Source organism: Corythoichthys intestinalis, chromosome 9 (assembly GCF_030265065.1).
Source record: "Corythoichthys intestinalis isolate RoL2023-P3 chromosome 9, ASM3026506v1, whole genome shotgun sequence".
In the NCBI taxonomy this organism is placed as follows: Eukaryota; Metazoa; Chordata; class Actinopteri; order Syngnathiformes; family Syngnathidae; genus Corythoichthys; species Corythoichthys intestinalis.
Window position 1 is genome coordinate 27710735 of NC_080403.1, and position 15677 is coordinate 27726411.

The following is a 15677-nucleotide window of genomic DNA, read 5'->3' on the forward strand; positions in this document are numbered from 1 at the left end:
ATATACAGTGGTACCTCTACATACGAATTTAATTCGTTCCAGGACCTTGTTTGTAAGTCGAAATGGTCGTATGTCGAGCAGGATTTTTCCATAGGAATACATTATAATTCCATTAATTCGTTCCAAAGCCTAAAAACATACACTAAATTCTTAATAAATACTGCTGGCACTGTTACAAATGGCAATTAAACATAGAAAAACAAATAAGTTATAAATAAATAAGTCAGAATAATATAATAATAAGAAGAAAAATAAATAATTATTCCTGTAAATAATGTAACGAATTGGATTCTAATATGGCGGACACTTTTTACTGTCCCTGAACGCACCGCGAAGCTGACGTCATAGTGAGATAGGTCGGTGCGGTAGAGATAATACTTTCGTTTTCTTGAGAGCAGTCAACTGCTTAAGACAATGGGCGTTTTGTGTTGGATAAGTTCTTAAATAAATGATAAATACGTGACGAAGCTGGCGATTTCCTTGGCAATGTTACCACAATAATAATTGTCACCTTAACTTATAAATAGTGGCGAACGGTGGTCGGAAGAGGACCATGGAGCTGTATTGTTGAGCCAGTTCAGGGACGCGCACCCCAAGCTCATATTTTTCTATAACTTGCATCTTCATTTCAAAGGTAAGCATTACTTTTTTCCTTGTTTCTCCAACTGTATCAACCTTTTTTGAAAACTGTTGATTTCTCACACGAGAAAATCCACCGTGCGTTCGTTTGCAGTGCTGTCATGTCGTCGTATTTCGAGCAACTCGTCGGATGTAGAAACAAATGGCGGCTCAAATTTTACGTCGGATGTCGAAAAGATCGTGTGTCGAAGTGATCGTATGTAGAGGTACCACTGTATATATATATATATATATATATATATATATATATATATATATATATATATATATATATATATATACACACATACAGGACTGTCTCAGATAATTAGAATATTGTGATAAAGTTCTTTACTTTCTGTAATGCAATTAAAAAAACAAAAATGTCATACATTCTGGATTCATTACACATCAACTGAACTATTTCAAGCCTTTTATTATTTTAATATTGCTGAATTTGGCTTACAGCTTAAGAAAACTCAAAAATCCTATCTCAAAATATTAGAATATCATGAAAAAGTATACAAGTAGGCTATTCAACTAATCACCTGAATCATCTAATTAACTCGAAACACCTGCGAGGGTTTCCTGAGCCTTAAAAACACTCAGCTTGGTTCAGTAAACTAAATCACAAGTATGGGGAAGACTGCTGATCTGACTGCTGTCCAGAGGACCATCATTGATACCCTCCATCAGGAGGGTAAGACACAAAAAGAAATTTCTCAAAGAGCAGGCTGTTCACAGAGTGCAGTTTCAAAGCATATCCACAAAAAGTCTGTTGGAAGGGAAAAATGTGGCCGGAAACGCTGCACAACCAAGAGAGATGACCGCAGCCTTAACAAAATTGTGAAGAAGAGCCGCTTCCAGAATTTGGGGGAGCTTCAAAGACAGTGGGCTGAAGCTGGAGTCCAGGTATCAAAAGCCACAGTTCACAGACGTGTCCGGGAAATGGGCTACAATAGCCGTATTCCCATGGTCAAGCCACTTCTGAACTCAAGACAACGGAAGAAGCGTCTGACTTGGGCTATGGAGAAGAAGCACTGGACAGTTGCAGAGTGGTCCAAAGTCCTCTTTTCAGACGAAAGCAAGTTTTGCATTTCATTTGGAAGTCAAGGCGCCAGAGTCTGGAGAAAGGCTGGAGAGGAGCAAAATCCAAGTTGCTTGAAATCCAGTGTGAAGTTCCCACAGTCAGCAATGGTTTGGGGAGCCATGTCAGCTGCTGGTGTTGGTCCACTGTGTTTCATCAAGTCCAGAGTAAATGCAACTGTGTACCAAGAGATTTTAGAGCACTACATGCTTCCATCTGCTGAAAAGCTCTATGGAGATGAGGATTTCATTTTCCAGCATGATCTGGCACCTGCCCACAGTGCCAAAACCACCAGTAACTGGTGCACTGACCATGGCATCACTGTCCTTGATTGGCCTGCTAATTCCCCTGACCTGAACCCCATCGAGAATTTGTGGGGTATAGTTAAGAAGAAGATGAAAGACACCAGACCTACAAATGCAAATGAGCTGAAGGCCGCTATCGAAGCATCCTGGGCATCAATAAAACCTCAGCAATGCCACGCCGGATTGATGCAGTAATCCGTGCAAAAGGATTCCCAACCAAGTACTGAGTGCATCAATGGACATTTTCAAATGTTTGATTTAGTTTTGCTGTTATTAAATTATTTTTTTACTTGGTCTGAGGAAGTTTTCTAATTTTTTGATATAGGATTTTTGAGGTTTCTTAAGCTGTAAGCCAAAATCAGCAATATTCAAATAATAAAAGGCTTGAAATAGTTCAGTTGATGTGTAATGAATCCAGAATGTATGACATTTTTGTTTTTTTAATTGCATTACAGAGAGTAAAAAACTTTATCACAATATTCTAATTTCCTGAGACAGTCGTATATATACTGTATATATACACACATAATAATACAGTTTTATTCATTTTTTTCTTAATGCATTGCCAAAATGTATATGATCGGGAAAAATTATCGGGAATAATTGGAATTAAACAGCAAAACCCTATCTGGAGGTGAGAGCACGCGAGAGCGTAATTGCAGAGGCCATAACTTTAATGAGATATTACCGCGTACTTATCTTGTTTCGATCCAAAAACTCCATGTAGCATGTATCACTGAGTGTCAAGACACAGCTGTGAATGGCCACAGCTGGATTTTTTGGGGATTTTATGGGTGAAACATGGAGATATAACAAGGGTCGCGATGCAGAAATCACAGACATCAAGGAGTGGTCGTTTCATATATTTACCCTTTTAAACGTTTTTTTTTCTCAACTTTTCTTTCTTTGGATCAATTATTTATCATCTAACATATCGGGGGGAATTTTTTTTCATTGTGACGTAATTTGTTTAAAAGTTTAAAATATGTGAGTGAATAATTTTTTTAAGTCATTTTTCAAACAAAATATTAGACATCAAATAGTGATAATAAGCTAAAAATGACAGACATTTTGAATAATAAATAATAATTACCTTGTTTTCATGGCTGGGTTGAAACAAAAACGGTTGCGCGACGTCTGTAAACGAGGGTTTCCAGGGTAATGCGCCATGAATCTGTTATGGTAGTTGTTTTGGCTTAAAATAAATAAATAAATAATATATATATATATATATATATATATATATATATATATATATATATATATATATTAGGGCTGTCAAATGATTAAAATTTTTTAATCGAGTTAATTACAGCTTAAAAATTAATTAATCGTAATTAATCGCAATTAATCGCAATTCAAACCGTCTATAAAATATGCCATATTTTTCTGTAAATTATATATATATATTCTGTAAAATAAATTGTTGGAATGGAAAGATAAGACACAAGATTGATATATACATTCAACATACGGTACATAAGGACTGTAGTGGGCATTTCACTCTACTGTCATTTAAATCTGTCTATGCTGCCCTCACTCCGAAGCGTCTACTTTTTCCAAAGCTAGACAGCTAGTGAACGACGCCTTAATAATTCTTCTTCCTTTTTCATGTGATTTATTAATAAAATGGCCTCAAACCATTGTCCTCTTTAGACCGTCGTAAAACTACAAAATAAAAGTACACAAGCATTGCATTAGCAACAACGTTAGCTTAGCACGCTATACAGGTTCACTAAACATAAACAAAAAGCGTCTCATACAAAAAATATAACATTTCGCTTACTAACATAATATGTACATTCTTTACAACAACCATACTTACGGACAAATCTTGTCCAAGGATCATATAAGCACAACATTATCAGCCCGAGACGTCGTGCAGCCATAATGAACTGGTATGAAAACAATAAACCATGTCGCAAAGCGACCACAAGAGTTCGCTGTTGGACAGCATAAAAAGCCTTGCTGTAAAACTTACCAAAAGGCAGACTACTTTCTGAGCGGGACATGTGCGTTAATTGCGTCAAATATTTTAACGTGATTAATTTAAAAAATTAATAACCGCGCGTTAACGCGATAATTTTGACAGCCCTAATATATTTATATATATATATATATATATCAGGGGTCGCGTTAACCGGATATTTTCCATCGTTGACCGGTTTTTTAAAACGGTGATGGAAAAAATTGAAGTCCGTCCGTCATTTTGACAGGTTGCAATTCACACCCCAGACCACAGGGTGGCGAGTTAGCTCTTCTGTCAGAATATTGTAGCGTCACCGGGGTCTGGCGGCGGCACCGTGATTGACACATCAACGCGAGGTTCTTATTGGTGCACCCGGTGTGCCAGCGCGTCATCCAATTGATGGACAAGATTGCTGCCTGTGTATAGACCCCAATCACATGACGTCACAACTTCGCCCCCCTGACCGGAGCCGCCATATTGTGTGTCAGCTCGTCATATTTACACATTACCGCTACGTACATGCCTCCTATTACGGCGTGTTTTTCTGCTCGTTAATATTAATAATCAAAATGGTGAAGGCGTGTGTGGCGGTTGGTTGCTGTAACAGAGAAGATAGACGGAGAGACTTGAAGTTCTACCGTATTCTGAGAGACCCGAAGATGAGAGCGAGATGGACTGCTGTAATTCGACAAGAAATCTGGGCACCAAACGATCACCACAGACTATGTAGTAGTCTTTTTATATCTGGTAAGATGCATTTAATATATATTTAGAAGATTTTGGGCTGACAACCACAATTAAGATCATTGTGTGACGTTGGTGATTGGGGTCTATATCATTGCCTCTTTTTCTTTGGGGGCGGAGTTGTTGGCGGTAAGCAGAGTAAAAAGGGAGAAAAATACCACGACTTCCGTGTCTAATTTTTCGCCGCCAAGCAAGCGTTACAATATTATTATTATATTAAAAATGAATGAAAACTAAATACTATTGAATATGTCATCCTTATCATTTTAAAATTTTAAGTGACGGGTAAAAATAGACTATGACAGGATTTTTATGACCCTGTCAGTCAAAATGACAGACAACGAAAATGTCTAGCGCAACCTCTGATATATATACACATATACATATATATATATGTATATATATATATATACATATACATTCACACACACATATATATATGTATAAATAAAATGCAGGCACCGCTTGCTAGTTTGACAATTTCCTACCTCCGCTTTCCTGTCAATTTGATCCAATTCCATGTCATTATTTCTCTTATAAAGTGCTAAGTAGATTAGAGTACTTTTAGTATTATTAACATCATCATACAAAAGTGAAACATATATCGTTTTCTAAACAGGCTTGCTTCATAGTGTTCTACCCAATTCAGCTGTTCAGTTATCAAAATAAATACTGCCATTAACAATTTCTAAAGGTCAGTACGTGAAAGTGAACACCCGCACACATAAACGGAAACAACCTGTGTAGCTTCCAGGATGAAGTCATGGATGTTGATCTGCTCCACGCTGGACAAGCAAAGTTTGTCCTGACTGATAAGGGTGACAGTAAAGGCTCCGCAGTTCATGGCCTCCTCCATACCTGGCCAATATACAAACTCATCTTCTGCCTGGAGGAGAAATTTACAATACAGGGTTATTAAAGAGAATCTCTAAAATCATCACGCGGTATGTCAAAAATGAAAAAACATTACAAAATTCAGACTTGGACACATGTTGAATATAACTTCCAAGTTTGATTTCATGTGTTACTAGTACAGTACTCAAATGTGGCTATCACCAGCAGCATGGACAACATCAGGCTTAGATGAAAGTTCCTCCCAAATCAACATGGTGGACTGCAACATGCTAAGGCATGTTAGTGAGAAATTATATGTTCAATGCATGTATCCAAGCCTGAATTTTTTTAATGCTTTCGTTTTTGCCCCCCCCCCCCCCCCCCCACACACACACACACACCACACACACACATATATTCAAATCAAGTTTTACATATACTGTTTATTACATGATCAACTTAATTGGAAAAGAAAAAGAAAATGCAAAAACAAAAGGCTTCTGATAACAGCACATAAAAAAGACCTTGGACCTAACCACTATTGTTAAATTAGACGTATTGGCTTTGGTCCGAAATAAAGATAGAATGACTAAATGGCAAGTAATCATGCTTATTATATTAACTGAATGTTTTGATTTATCCATGTCTACTGCCACCCAATATTAATATGTAATAAAGTTCATGACCCTTAAAAGGTCAAAACCAGATTACAAAAAAAACACAGTCCAAAATGATAGTTATTAAAAAAATATATATTACACTTATTATTATAATCATATTTATTAAAATTAATGAATAATATTTTACTGCTTTTGAGAAAATGATATCTGTATCATTTTCACATCAGCATATGTGCATATTAATTTAGGGGTGGTGAAACAGCAAGGCCAGGGATCAGCCAGTCTCTACTCCAAATGGCATCGATGGATGGATTGATGGATGGATGAATGTAAAATGGATGGAGATGCACCGCCCTCTACTGGCAGTGCAGTGGTTCCAGAGAAGAGTGTTTTCTGCTCCATTAAACCAGAGGAGAACAAACGAGCTGGCTTAGTGGTTGTTCAGTAGTTATTACTTTTAACTCTCTGAAATGTTTCGTCGAATGTGCGCTTGCCATTCGTTAATTAGATCTGATTTAATCCTTTAATCAGACATGGAACAATATTGTTTCTTCTTCAAATGATTGAACAGGTTTGTTGTGTTGCATGCTATTGGATTGTGTACTTTGCAAATTGTCTTACTTTCCTCCATGCAGCTTTAAAACTGATTAACTTCTCAATAATAGTCCCATTTCCTGAAGCTGACTGCAAATCATGACATCTATTTTATTGTCCACGACTACATGGAGAACATCTATTTCGTTCATGGAGCAGGGAAAGCTCAACTCTACTAGCTTTTGTCATGCACATGTCCGTCAAGTGATTGAGAAAACAGCTGACATAATTTATCACGATCACGAATCATACAATGTCCCAGCAATATGTTTGCTTTTCTATGATAAGCTTTTCTATGATAAGCAATTCCTCTGTAGTAGTCAAGAACACTCAGTGCAGTGAGTTTTGTGTTTATCAACAATGGCTAAAAGGAGAGCAACTGAACACACTCTCCATTTGCATAATAAAACACTTACAACAATACTAATGGAGTGTATGTGTTTGTTTGTGTGTGTAATACATAATACCAGTCCATGGTTGGCAGGCAGCATGACAATGATTTGCGCATTATGGTCCCAGATCATTCTCCAGAAATCTTTTGTGGTATGGGGTAGAGGATGCTGGGTAATGATGAATTCATTACTTCTGTAATAACTCTGTAGGAAAAACAACAAAGAGGGAAACACACATGCATACACAAGGATTTATAAATCTGACTCAGTGATCGCTTATTCATATAAATGACTTTGTAGGTTTCAGACATTTTTGAATAGTGCAGTGCCATTGCAAGTTTTTCATTAAACAATCTATTTTCTCTGTAAGATGTCTTAGTGGAGGGACACACATTTCTCATGAATACACACTTCAAGTGTGTAACCAAGTTGAGGTTGAGCATGGAGCGAAATAATAATACTGACCATGATATATGAGGCGTTAATGTAATCACTTCCCTTGATTCCAGGTAAAGGTGCTAAGCTCACTCTTGCTTGTTCCGCTGTTCAAACAGACAGAAATTGAATGCGTTTTAAAACAAATGACCAAAAGACATGTGAAATTTGAGAAATCAAGATAATGTGAAACTTGGCATGCCTGAGTTATAGATGTACATCTGCACATTGTCAGTGTACAGTCGCAAATGGAATTCACTTGTAATTGATATGGAAACTGTTTTTTTTTTTTTTTTTTTTTAAATCAGAATTTAGATCTCTTTAAACCATTACTTTGATATAAATTCTTATTTACATTTGAATGTTCGAACAATTGGTTTTATTAAGTTTCATATTTTGAGTTTTTTTTTTTCTTTTTCTGTTTTAAAATGAACCTCGAGGCACTTCTGAATTTGGTAATGCTATTTTTGTCAGAGACCTGCAGAGCAGGGGCTTTTTCATCTACCGATCTAACTTCTGTGCCACTTATACTAGCCATGGTCGTGGGTATCCTGAAGCCTATCCCAGCTAACTGTGTGGGATACACCTAAAACAGGTTATCAGCATACTGTACAAGTAGACAACAACCACTCACACTCATACTGTATCCCATGCATGTTTCCAGAATGTGAGCAGAAACCTGATCACCCCAGCAAAACCCCCACAGGCACGAAGACACCATGCAAATGCCACATAGGAACGAGAACTGATATGAACCCGTGACCTCTGAACTGTGAGGTGGATGTTCTAACCAGTCTGCTACCGTGGCGACAATTTCACTCGTCGTTCTCACTAAATTCTTCCTTTAGTCACAGCAACTGACAGCAACTAGAGTGTCAATAGCTATGTATACCTCCTTATAGACCAGCAACAGTATGCTGAGTGAGATGTATTTTGGTTAAGCCTTACTCCCTAAAGTATCTCAAGGTGCACTGCATTAACACTTAATAATTATTTTGGGATTGATATTTCTGCTTTAGGCTTTAAAATCAGTATTATTTAACAAAAATGTAAGACTTACATGGTACCACTGAGGAAATTCTGTTTTTCTCTTTGTTGCACTCCTTCTGAGAACTGAAGCACTCCATGAATCTGGCATTGCACTGTGTAATTAACTAAAACAAGGAAGGAGTGAGTTATTGTTATGCAAGAATTTCATGCAACAATGCATCAATTACAAAAAAATAATAGTGTACTACGTCATCTCATCCTAGCATTGAGTTCAGAATTACTGTATATTTTAAGTAAAAATTTCAGCTTACTCTTCAGCATTCTGTGCTCACTATGTTCGCACTAAACACTTTTTGCATGATCGAATGTATAACATATCAATATTTTCTAAGCATTGATGACACATTTCTAATTCAAATTTTGTACTAATAAAATTCAGCTTACAATAAATAAGACATAGCTCAGGTAGCGCTAGTGACTGACCCTTGACAGTTACATGGATAGTAAAAAATCCACTAATGAAGATTTACATTCCACTTAACATCAAATAAATATCTATGATTCTGGACAACAGAAACAAAACAAAACAAACCAAGAAAGTCTCAGTTTCATTATCATAACCACTTTTTTTTTTTTTTTTGCATAAAACGTCCATCTAGTCACCATGGTTATGATTGTGGTATAAAGGAATAAAATGCTTATTTATTTTTTTGTTTTACCTCAACCAAACTTTACTTTTATCAGATTTTTGTTACATTGATTCTACTTTAGACTTAAATTTACTTGATTCCCGTTAACAGTATGATAGAAATATTTTTCATAAATTAATGTATCTAGTGAAAAACAACATACACAAGGTGATATTAATTCCCAAATTAAAAGTGCAATTTGAATTGTACAATGCATACATTGAGAAATTATTTACTCCTTCACCTTAAACTGTTTCTCCACACGTGTCTGACCATTGTGTCTTGGTTTCATGATTGTATTTGTGTAGCGATGAAGGTGGCTGGCTGCAACCTCAGTCTCTTTGCCCAGAATGGCTTCCACCAAAGCATCATGGATAAATACATATTGCTCCTGTATCAGCCACGCAAAATGTAATACTCACAGTACATATCACAGTAGAAATCAAAATAAAAGTGGCGGTATGTAAAAATACATTGTAAACAATTTGAATGTATTTTTGGCCAAATACACCAACAACATAAACAAACAAACAAATACATACATAAATAAATAAATAAATAAATAAAAAATACATTCAAACCTCAGTCTGGACTAAGTAGTTGCGTTGAGTACGTATGTGTTTGAGAAAGCCGAGTACATTAACAGTGCTCTTGTCCTTGATCTGCTTCAGCATGCTGTCAATGACGATATAGGTCCCTGTGCGGCCCACTCCTGCACTGCAAACAAAACAACAACAGTGAGGAAAAGCATCGAAAGAGCACAATATCAGCAATTCAATCAATAGAACATTTGCTCTTTCCATTTTCAATTGGCAAACATTAAAAACAAAGAAGTGACTGATTTTTGTACACATCTACACTGTATATATTGTACAGTACATACAGTGGGACCGGAAAGTATGACTTTTACCTGCAATGGACAATGATCGGTCCCATATCAGGCATTTGGGCAGCAGATGATCGGCGAACAAATGTGAGTACAGGCAAAGTATATTCAGGAACACCCATGTCGGGCCACTGTGTATAATGGTATTGAAGCACGTTCCGCTCACACTGGGCCTGTGTCTTTGTCTGCCCCTTTCCACCCTGGGAAGAGGAAAACAAGAGAAGATGTAGAAGATTTTGTGGAATAAAAATGAGGGAGCCATCTTGTTACAAAAGCATCAATTAGTCTATCATAAGGGGTATACAAATGTGGGATACAGACGAAAAATCACTGTGGATAGATTGTATAGATTCCTACCTTTTTCATCTTAGTTTTACGCAGTGTGAAATGTCGAACAGTGTAGCAGGCATAAACGCTGGTGCTTTTCAGTGTCACAATCAGGTTGCCATATTCTTCACTATTCTCTGTTGGCCAGTATTGGTCACATTTTCTCTGCAATGACAAGATAAGACACAAAACAGTTAATTCACAAAGAAAAAAAACAATGAATTTATTAAGGTGTTACTTCCTGTCCTAGATATGTGTACTTATATTAGGAAATACAATGGCTAAAGTGTAAGAGTGAACCTAAGCATATTCATGTTTGCATATACATTCACTGCATATACTGTAATGCACTGTATATAGAACTACATTTCACATATTTTTCACAGTGGGGCAAATAAGTATTTAGTCAACCACCAAATGTGCAAGTTCTCCGACTTGAAAAGATTAGAGAGGCCTGTAATTATCAACATAGGTAAACCTCAACCATGAGAGACAGAATGTGGAAGAAAAAAAGCAGAAAATCACATTTTTTGATTTTTAAAGAATTTATTTCCAAATTAGAGTGGAAAATAAGTATTTGGTCACCTACAAACAAGCAAGATTTCTGGCTGTCAAAGAGGTCTAACTTCTTCTAACGAGGTCTAACGAGGCTCCACTCGTCAAATGTATTAATGGCCCCTGTTTTAACTCATTATCGATATAAAAGACACCTGTCCACAATCTCAGTCAGTCACACTCCAATCTCCACGATGGCCAAGACCAAAGAACTGTCAAAGGACACCAGAGACAAAATTGTAGACCTGCACCAGGCTGGGAAGACTGAATCTGCAATAGGTAAAACGCTTGGTGTAAAGAAATCAACTGTGGGAGCAATTATTAGAAAATGGAAGACATAGAGGACCACTTATAATCTCCTTCCATCTGGGGCTCCATGCAAGATCTCACCCCGTGGCGTCAAAATGATAACAAGAACGGTGAACAAAAATCCCAGAACCACACATGGGACCTAGTGAATGACTTACAGAGAGCTGGGACCACAGTAACAAAGGCTACTATCAGTAACACAATGCACCGCAAGGGACTCAAATCCTGCACTGCCAGACGTGTCCCCCTGCTGAAGAAAATACACGTCCAGGACCGTCTGCGGTTCGCTACAGAGCATTTGAATGATCCAGAAGAGAACTGGGAAAATGTGTTATGGTCAGATTAAACCAAAATAGAACTTTTTGGTGGAAACACAGGTTCTCATGTTTGGAGGAGAAAGAATACTGAATTGCATCGGAAGAACACCATACCCACTGTGAAGCATGGGGGTGGAAACATCATGCTTTGGGGCTGTTTTTCTGCAAAGGGACCAGGACGACTGATCCGTGTAAAGGAAAAATTGAATGGGGCCATGTATCGAGAGATTTTGAGTGAAAATCTCCATCCATCAGCAAGGGCATTGAAGATGAGACGTGGCTGGGTCTTTCAGCATGACAATGATCCCAAACACACAGCCAGGGCAACAAAGGAGTGGCTTCACAAGAAGCATTTCAAGGTCCTGGAGTGGCCTAGCCAGTCTCCAGATCACAACCCCATAGAAAATTTGTCCAATGACAGCCCCAAAACATCACTGCTCTAGAGAAGATCTGCATGGAGGAATGGGCCAAAATACCAGCAACAGTGTTTGAAAAGCTTGTGAAGAGTTACAGAAAACGTTTGGCCTCCGTTATTGCCAACAAAGGGTACATAACAAAGTATTGAGATGAACTTTTGGTATTGACCAAATACTTATTTTCCACCACAATTTGCAAATAAATTTTTTAAAAATCAAACAATGTGATTTTCTGTTTTGGTCCCCCCCCCCCACATTCTGTCTCTCATGGTTGAGGTTTACCCATGTTGAAAATTACAGGCCTCTCTAATATTTTCAAGTGGGAGAACTTGCACAATTAGTGGTTGACTACATACTTATTTCCCCCCACTGTATATTGCTGGCTAACTGCAGCAAATACAGAGTTGACTACACTAATACCGTAGCTTGTATTGCCTGATTGTAATCAAATAAATCATATTTGTATTATCGTCTAAATTGTATTGTAATCATACTGCATATAGTCGAGGTTTAGCATGTAGTGAAAATAAGGTTGCATTTTAGCAGTGCGTGTGTGCAAATGTGTGTCACCTACTCGTCCTTTTTCAACTAAGTTAGTGATCATGACAATGAGGCCAGTATTCTGCTCCCACACCATCCGCCAAAAATCCTCAAAAGTAGACTTGAGTGGGCCCTGGGCTGCAATGTATGCCTTGGGCTTATTGTAACCCTGTAAAAGACATAATTTACTCAAGACTTTAGGTGGACAAGACAATATTGAAAATAATACAGTGTCAACTTCACAGTTGGTATTCAGTAGGTATAGACCCTACTCACATGACGTCACAACCACGCCTCCGCGCCATATTGTCCGTCAACTCGTCGTGTTGACGCATTACCACTACATAAATTCCTCCTATTATGGCGTGTTTTTCTGCTCGTTAACATTAATAATCAAAATGGTGAAGGCGTGTGTGGCGGTCGGTTGCAATAACAGAGAAGATAGACAGAGAGACTTGAAGTTCTACCGTATTCCGAGAGACTCGGAGAGGAGAGCGAGATGGACTGCTGCAATTTGACGAGAAAACTGGGCTCCAAACGATTACCACAGATTATGTAGTAGTCATTTTATATCTGGTAAGATGCATTTAATATATATTTAGATGGTTTTGGGCTGACAACCACAATTAAGATCATTGCTAGGCTAATCGCCGACAACATACCGTTTCAAATTCAAGATGCTAATTTCTTCCACCATCTTTATTTTTTTGAATAATATTTAGCTGGTAACAAGTGAAAGAAGCTGGCCTCGTCTACGGATCATCGGTTAAACAGGGGTGTCCAAACATTTTGCAAAGGGGGCAAGATTTGGTGTGGTAAAAATGTGGGGGGCTACCTGGGCTGATTTACGTAGAACAATACATTTAAAGAAATTTTAGCAAGCCCTTCTGTGTGTGTCACATTTGCTTTATTATTATTATTTTTAATTCATAATTTCAACAATCTCGCCTTTGTGGCGTTCTCTTTCGACCCTCGGGCTCTTGCGAAATACTGCTGCTGTGAAATGAAATTAGCTTCAAGTTGCTTTAATTTCTCATTGCGTATCTTCCGCGACTGTCTCTTTGCAAATGAGGCAGACACAGTTGTGTATTTTATTGAAGAAATAGTCCAATATGCACTTATCCTTGATGCGTTGCAGTCAACTTTTTTTTTTTGATTGTCGCCATTTTAGAAAATTGGAAGTAAAGGGTCACACAGGGTAATGTTGCTTGGAGTGCTGCTCTTAACGTTTTTCAAAGTTTCTTGAGAATAGGCTGAGTTTCTGTGGACAAGATAGTTGTAGATATCAGGGTAGCAGATGTCAGGCAGAGACGGCGAAGACAGCGGGTCGAAAAACATCGATTTAGGCATTAAATATGGATCTGGCGAATGGATAAACTGAAGCTTTTCCACATAACGCCTTTTATGCAATGCATCCAATGAGTTTACAGCGTCAGATAACACCGGGGCTTCCATGAATTGCTTTATAAATTGCACGACTAATTGAAATAGTTTATTTGAACATTTCCAGTCTGGCTTTCGAGCTCATCATAGCACTGAAACTGCATTAGTTAAAGTAACTAATGACTTGTTACTTGCCGCTGACGTTGGATTAGTCTTGATCCTGGTTCTGTTGGATCTGAGTGCAGCCTTTGACACAATCGACCATAATATCTTATTGCAGAGACTAGAATGTGACATAGGCATTAGAGGAGCAGCCCTCTGCTGGTTTAAATCATATTTATCTAATAGGTACCAGTTTGTCAATGTAAACCAGCAATCATCATCGTACTCTAGAGTTAGTTATGGTGTGCCGCAAGGATCGGTCCTCGGTCCCATCTTGTTTATGCTGTATATGCTTCCTCTAGGTAATATCATCAGAAAACATAGCATTAACTTTCATTGTTACGCTGACGACACACAACTGTATTTATCAATTAAACCTGAGCAGGTCAGGCATGTGGAAAAACTAAGCACCTGCGTCCGAGATATAAATACCTGGATGAGTACTAACTATCTTCTACTTAACCCTGAAAAGACAGAAGTCCTTATAATAGGCCCGAAAAGTGTGAGAGACTCTTTAGCTGCCCAGATAGTCACTCTGGACAATGTAAGTGTAGCCTCCAGCACCACAGTTAAAAACCTAGGAGTTTTATTTGACCCTGACTTATCGTTTAAAGCACACATAAACAAGCCTGTAGAACGGCTTTCTTTCACCTGCGCAACATCGCCAAAATTAGAAATATTTTATCTAAAAGCGATGCAGAAAAATTAATTCACGCGTTCGTTACAGCGAGATTGGATTACTGTAACTCCCTACTTGCAGCTTGTCCTAAAAGTTCTCTAAAAGGTCTTCAGCTAGTCCAAAACGCAGCAGCAAGACTTCTAACAGGAACCAATAGAAGAGAGCACATCACCCCTGTGCTCCAGGCACTTCACTGGCTTCCAGTCGAGTTTAGAATTAAATTTAAAATACTCCTTCTTACATTTAAGACCATTAATGGGTTGGGGCCATCTTATCTCACCGACGCTCTGGTTCTATACCGCCCCAACAGAACACTCCGATCTCAGAATGCAGGTCTACTGGTAGTTCCCAGGGTTTATAAAAGTACTGTCGGAGCTAGAGCCTTTAGCCACCAAGCCCGTTTTATGGAATCAGCTTCCAGCTAGTATTAAAGAAGCCGAGACAGTCTGCACATTTAAGATTAGATTAAAAACGTTCCTATTCGACAAAGCTTATGGTTAGGCTAGTTGAAGTCGGAGTAGACTCACAGTTTAGTCTAAGCTGCACTAGAAGCTATAATGCTGGGGGAAGTACAGCCGCTGAGTTCTATCTTCTTTACTTACTCTGCCTACCACTTGTCTTACTTTATTTCTATTTTCCAATGTTAATATCTAGTTGTCTAGTCTCTTCATCACTAGTCACCCGGTGTCCCCTTTCCCTATTTATCTATCTATTTTTCAGCTGCAGCCTCCTGACTGTTCGGACCCCTGGCTGGATAGACGTCCTCGCTGCTACCCCCGTCTCATCTGGCTAGATGGACCTCTTCTTGCTCCTTTACTCCACTGCA

At 38.1% G+C, this 15677-nt stretch overlaps 1 protein-coding gene across 2 annotated transcripts in view; it reads right to left on the minus strand.

The window, feature by feature from the left end:
- LOC130921740 (receptor-type tyrosine-protein phosphatase gamma-like) overlaps positions 1-15677 on the minus strand; it is a 346401-nt gene that overhangs the window by 11761 nt on the left and 318963 nt on the right. For both annotated transcript variants that reach the window (XM_057845976.1, XM_057845977.1), the window contains 9 exons: positions 12662-12796; positions 10521-10655; positions 10188-10363; positions 9859-9994; positions 9522-9668; positions 8659-8752; positions 7629-7705; positions 7239-7367; positions 5463-5609 (listed from right to left, as the gene is read on the minus strand). In XM_057845976.1, the coding sequence (XP_057701959.1) occupies positions 5463-5609; positions 7239-7367; positions 7629-7705; positions 8659-8752; positions 9522-9668; positions 9859-9994; positions 10188-10363; positions 10521-10655; positions 12662-12796 (1176 nt within the window). The remainder of the gene's footprint in view (positions 1-5462; positions 5610-7238; positions 7368-7628; positions 7706-8658; positions 8753-9521; positions 9669-9858; positions 9995-10187; positions 10364-10520; positions 10656-12661; positions 12797-15677) is intronic.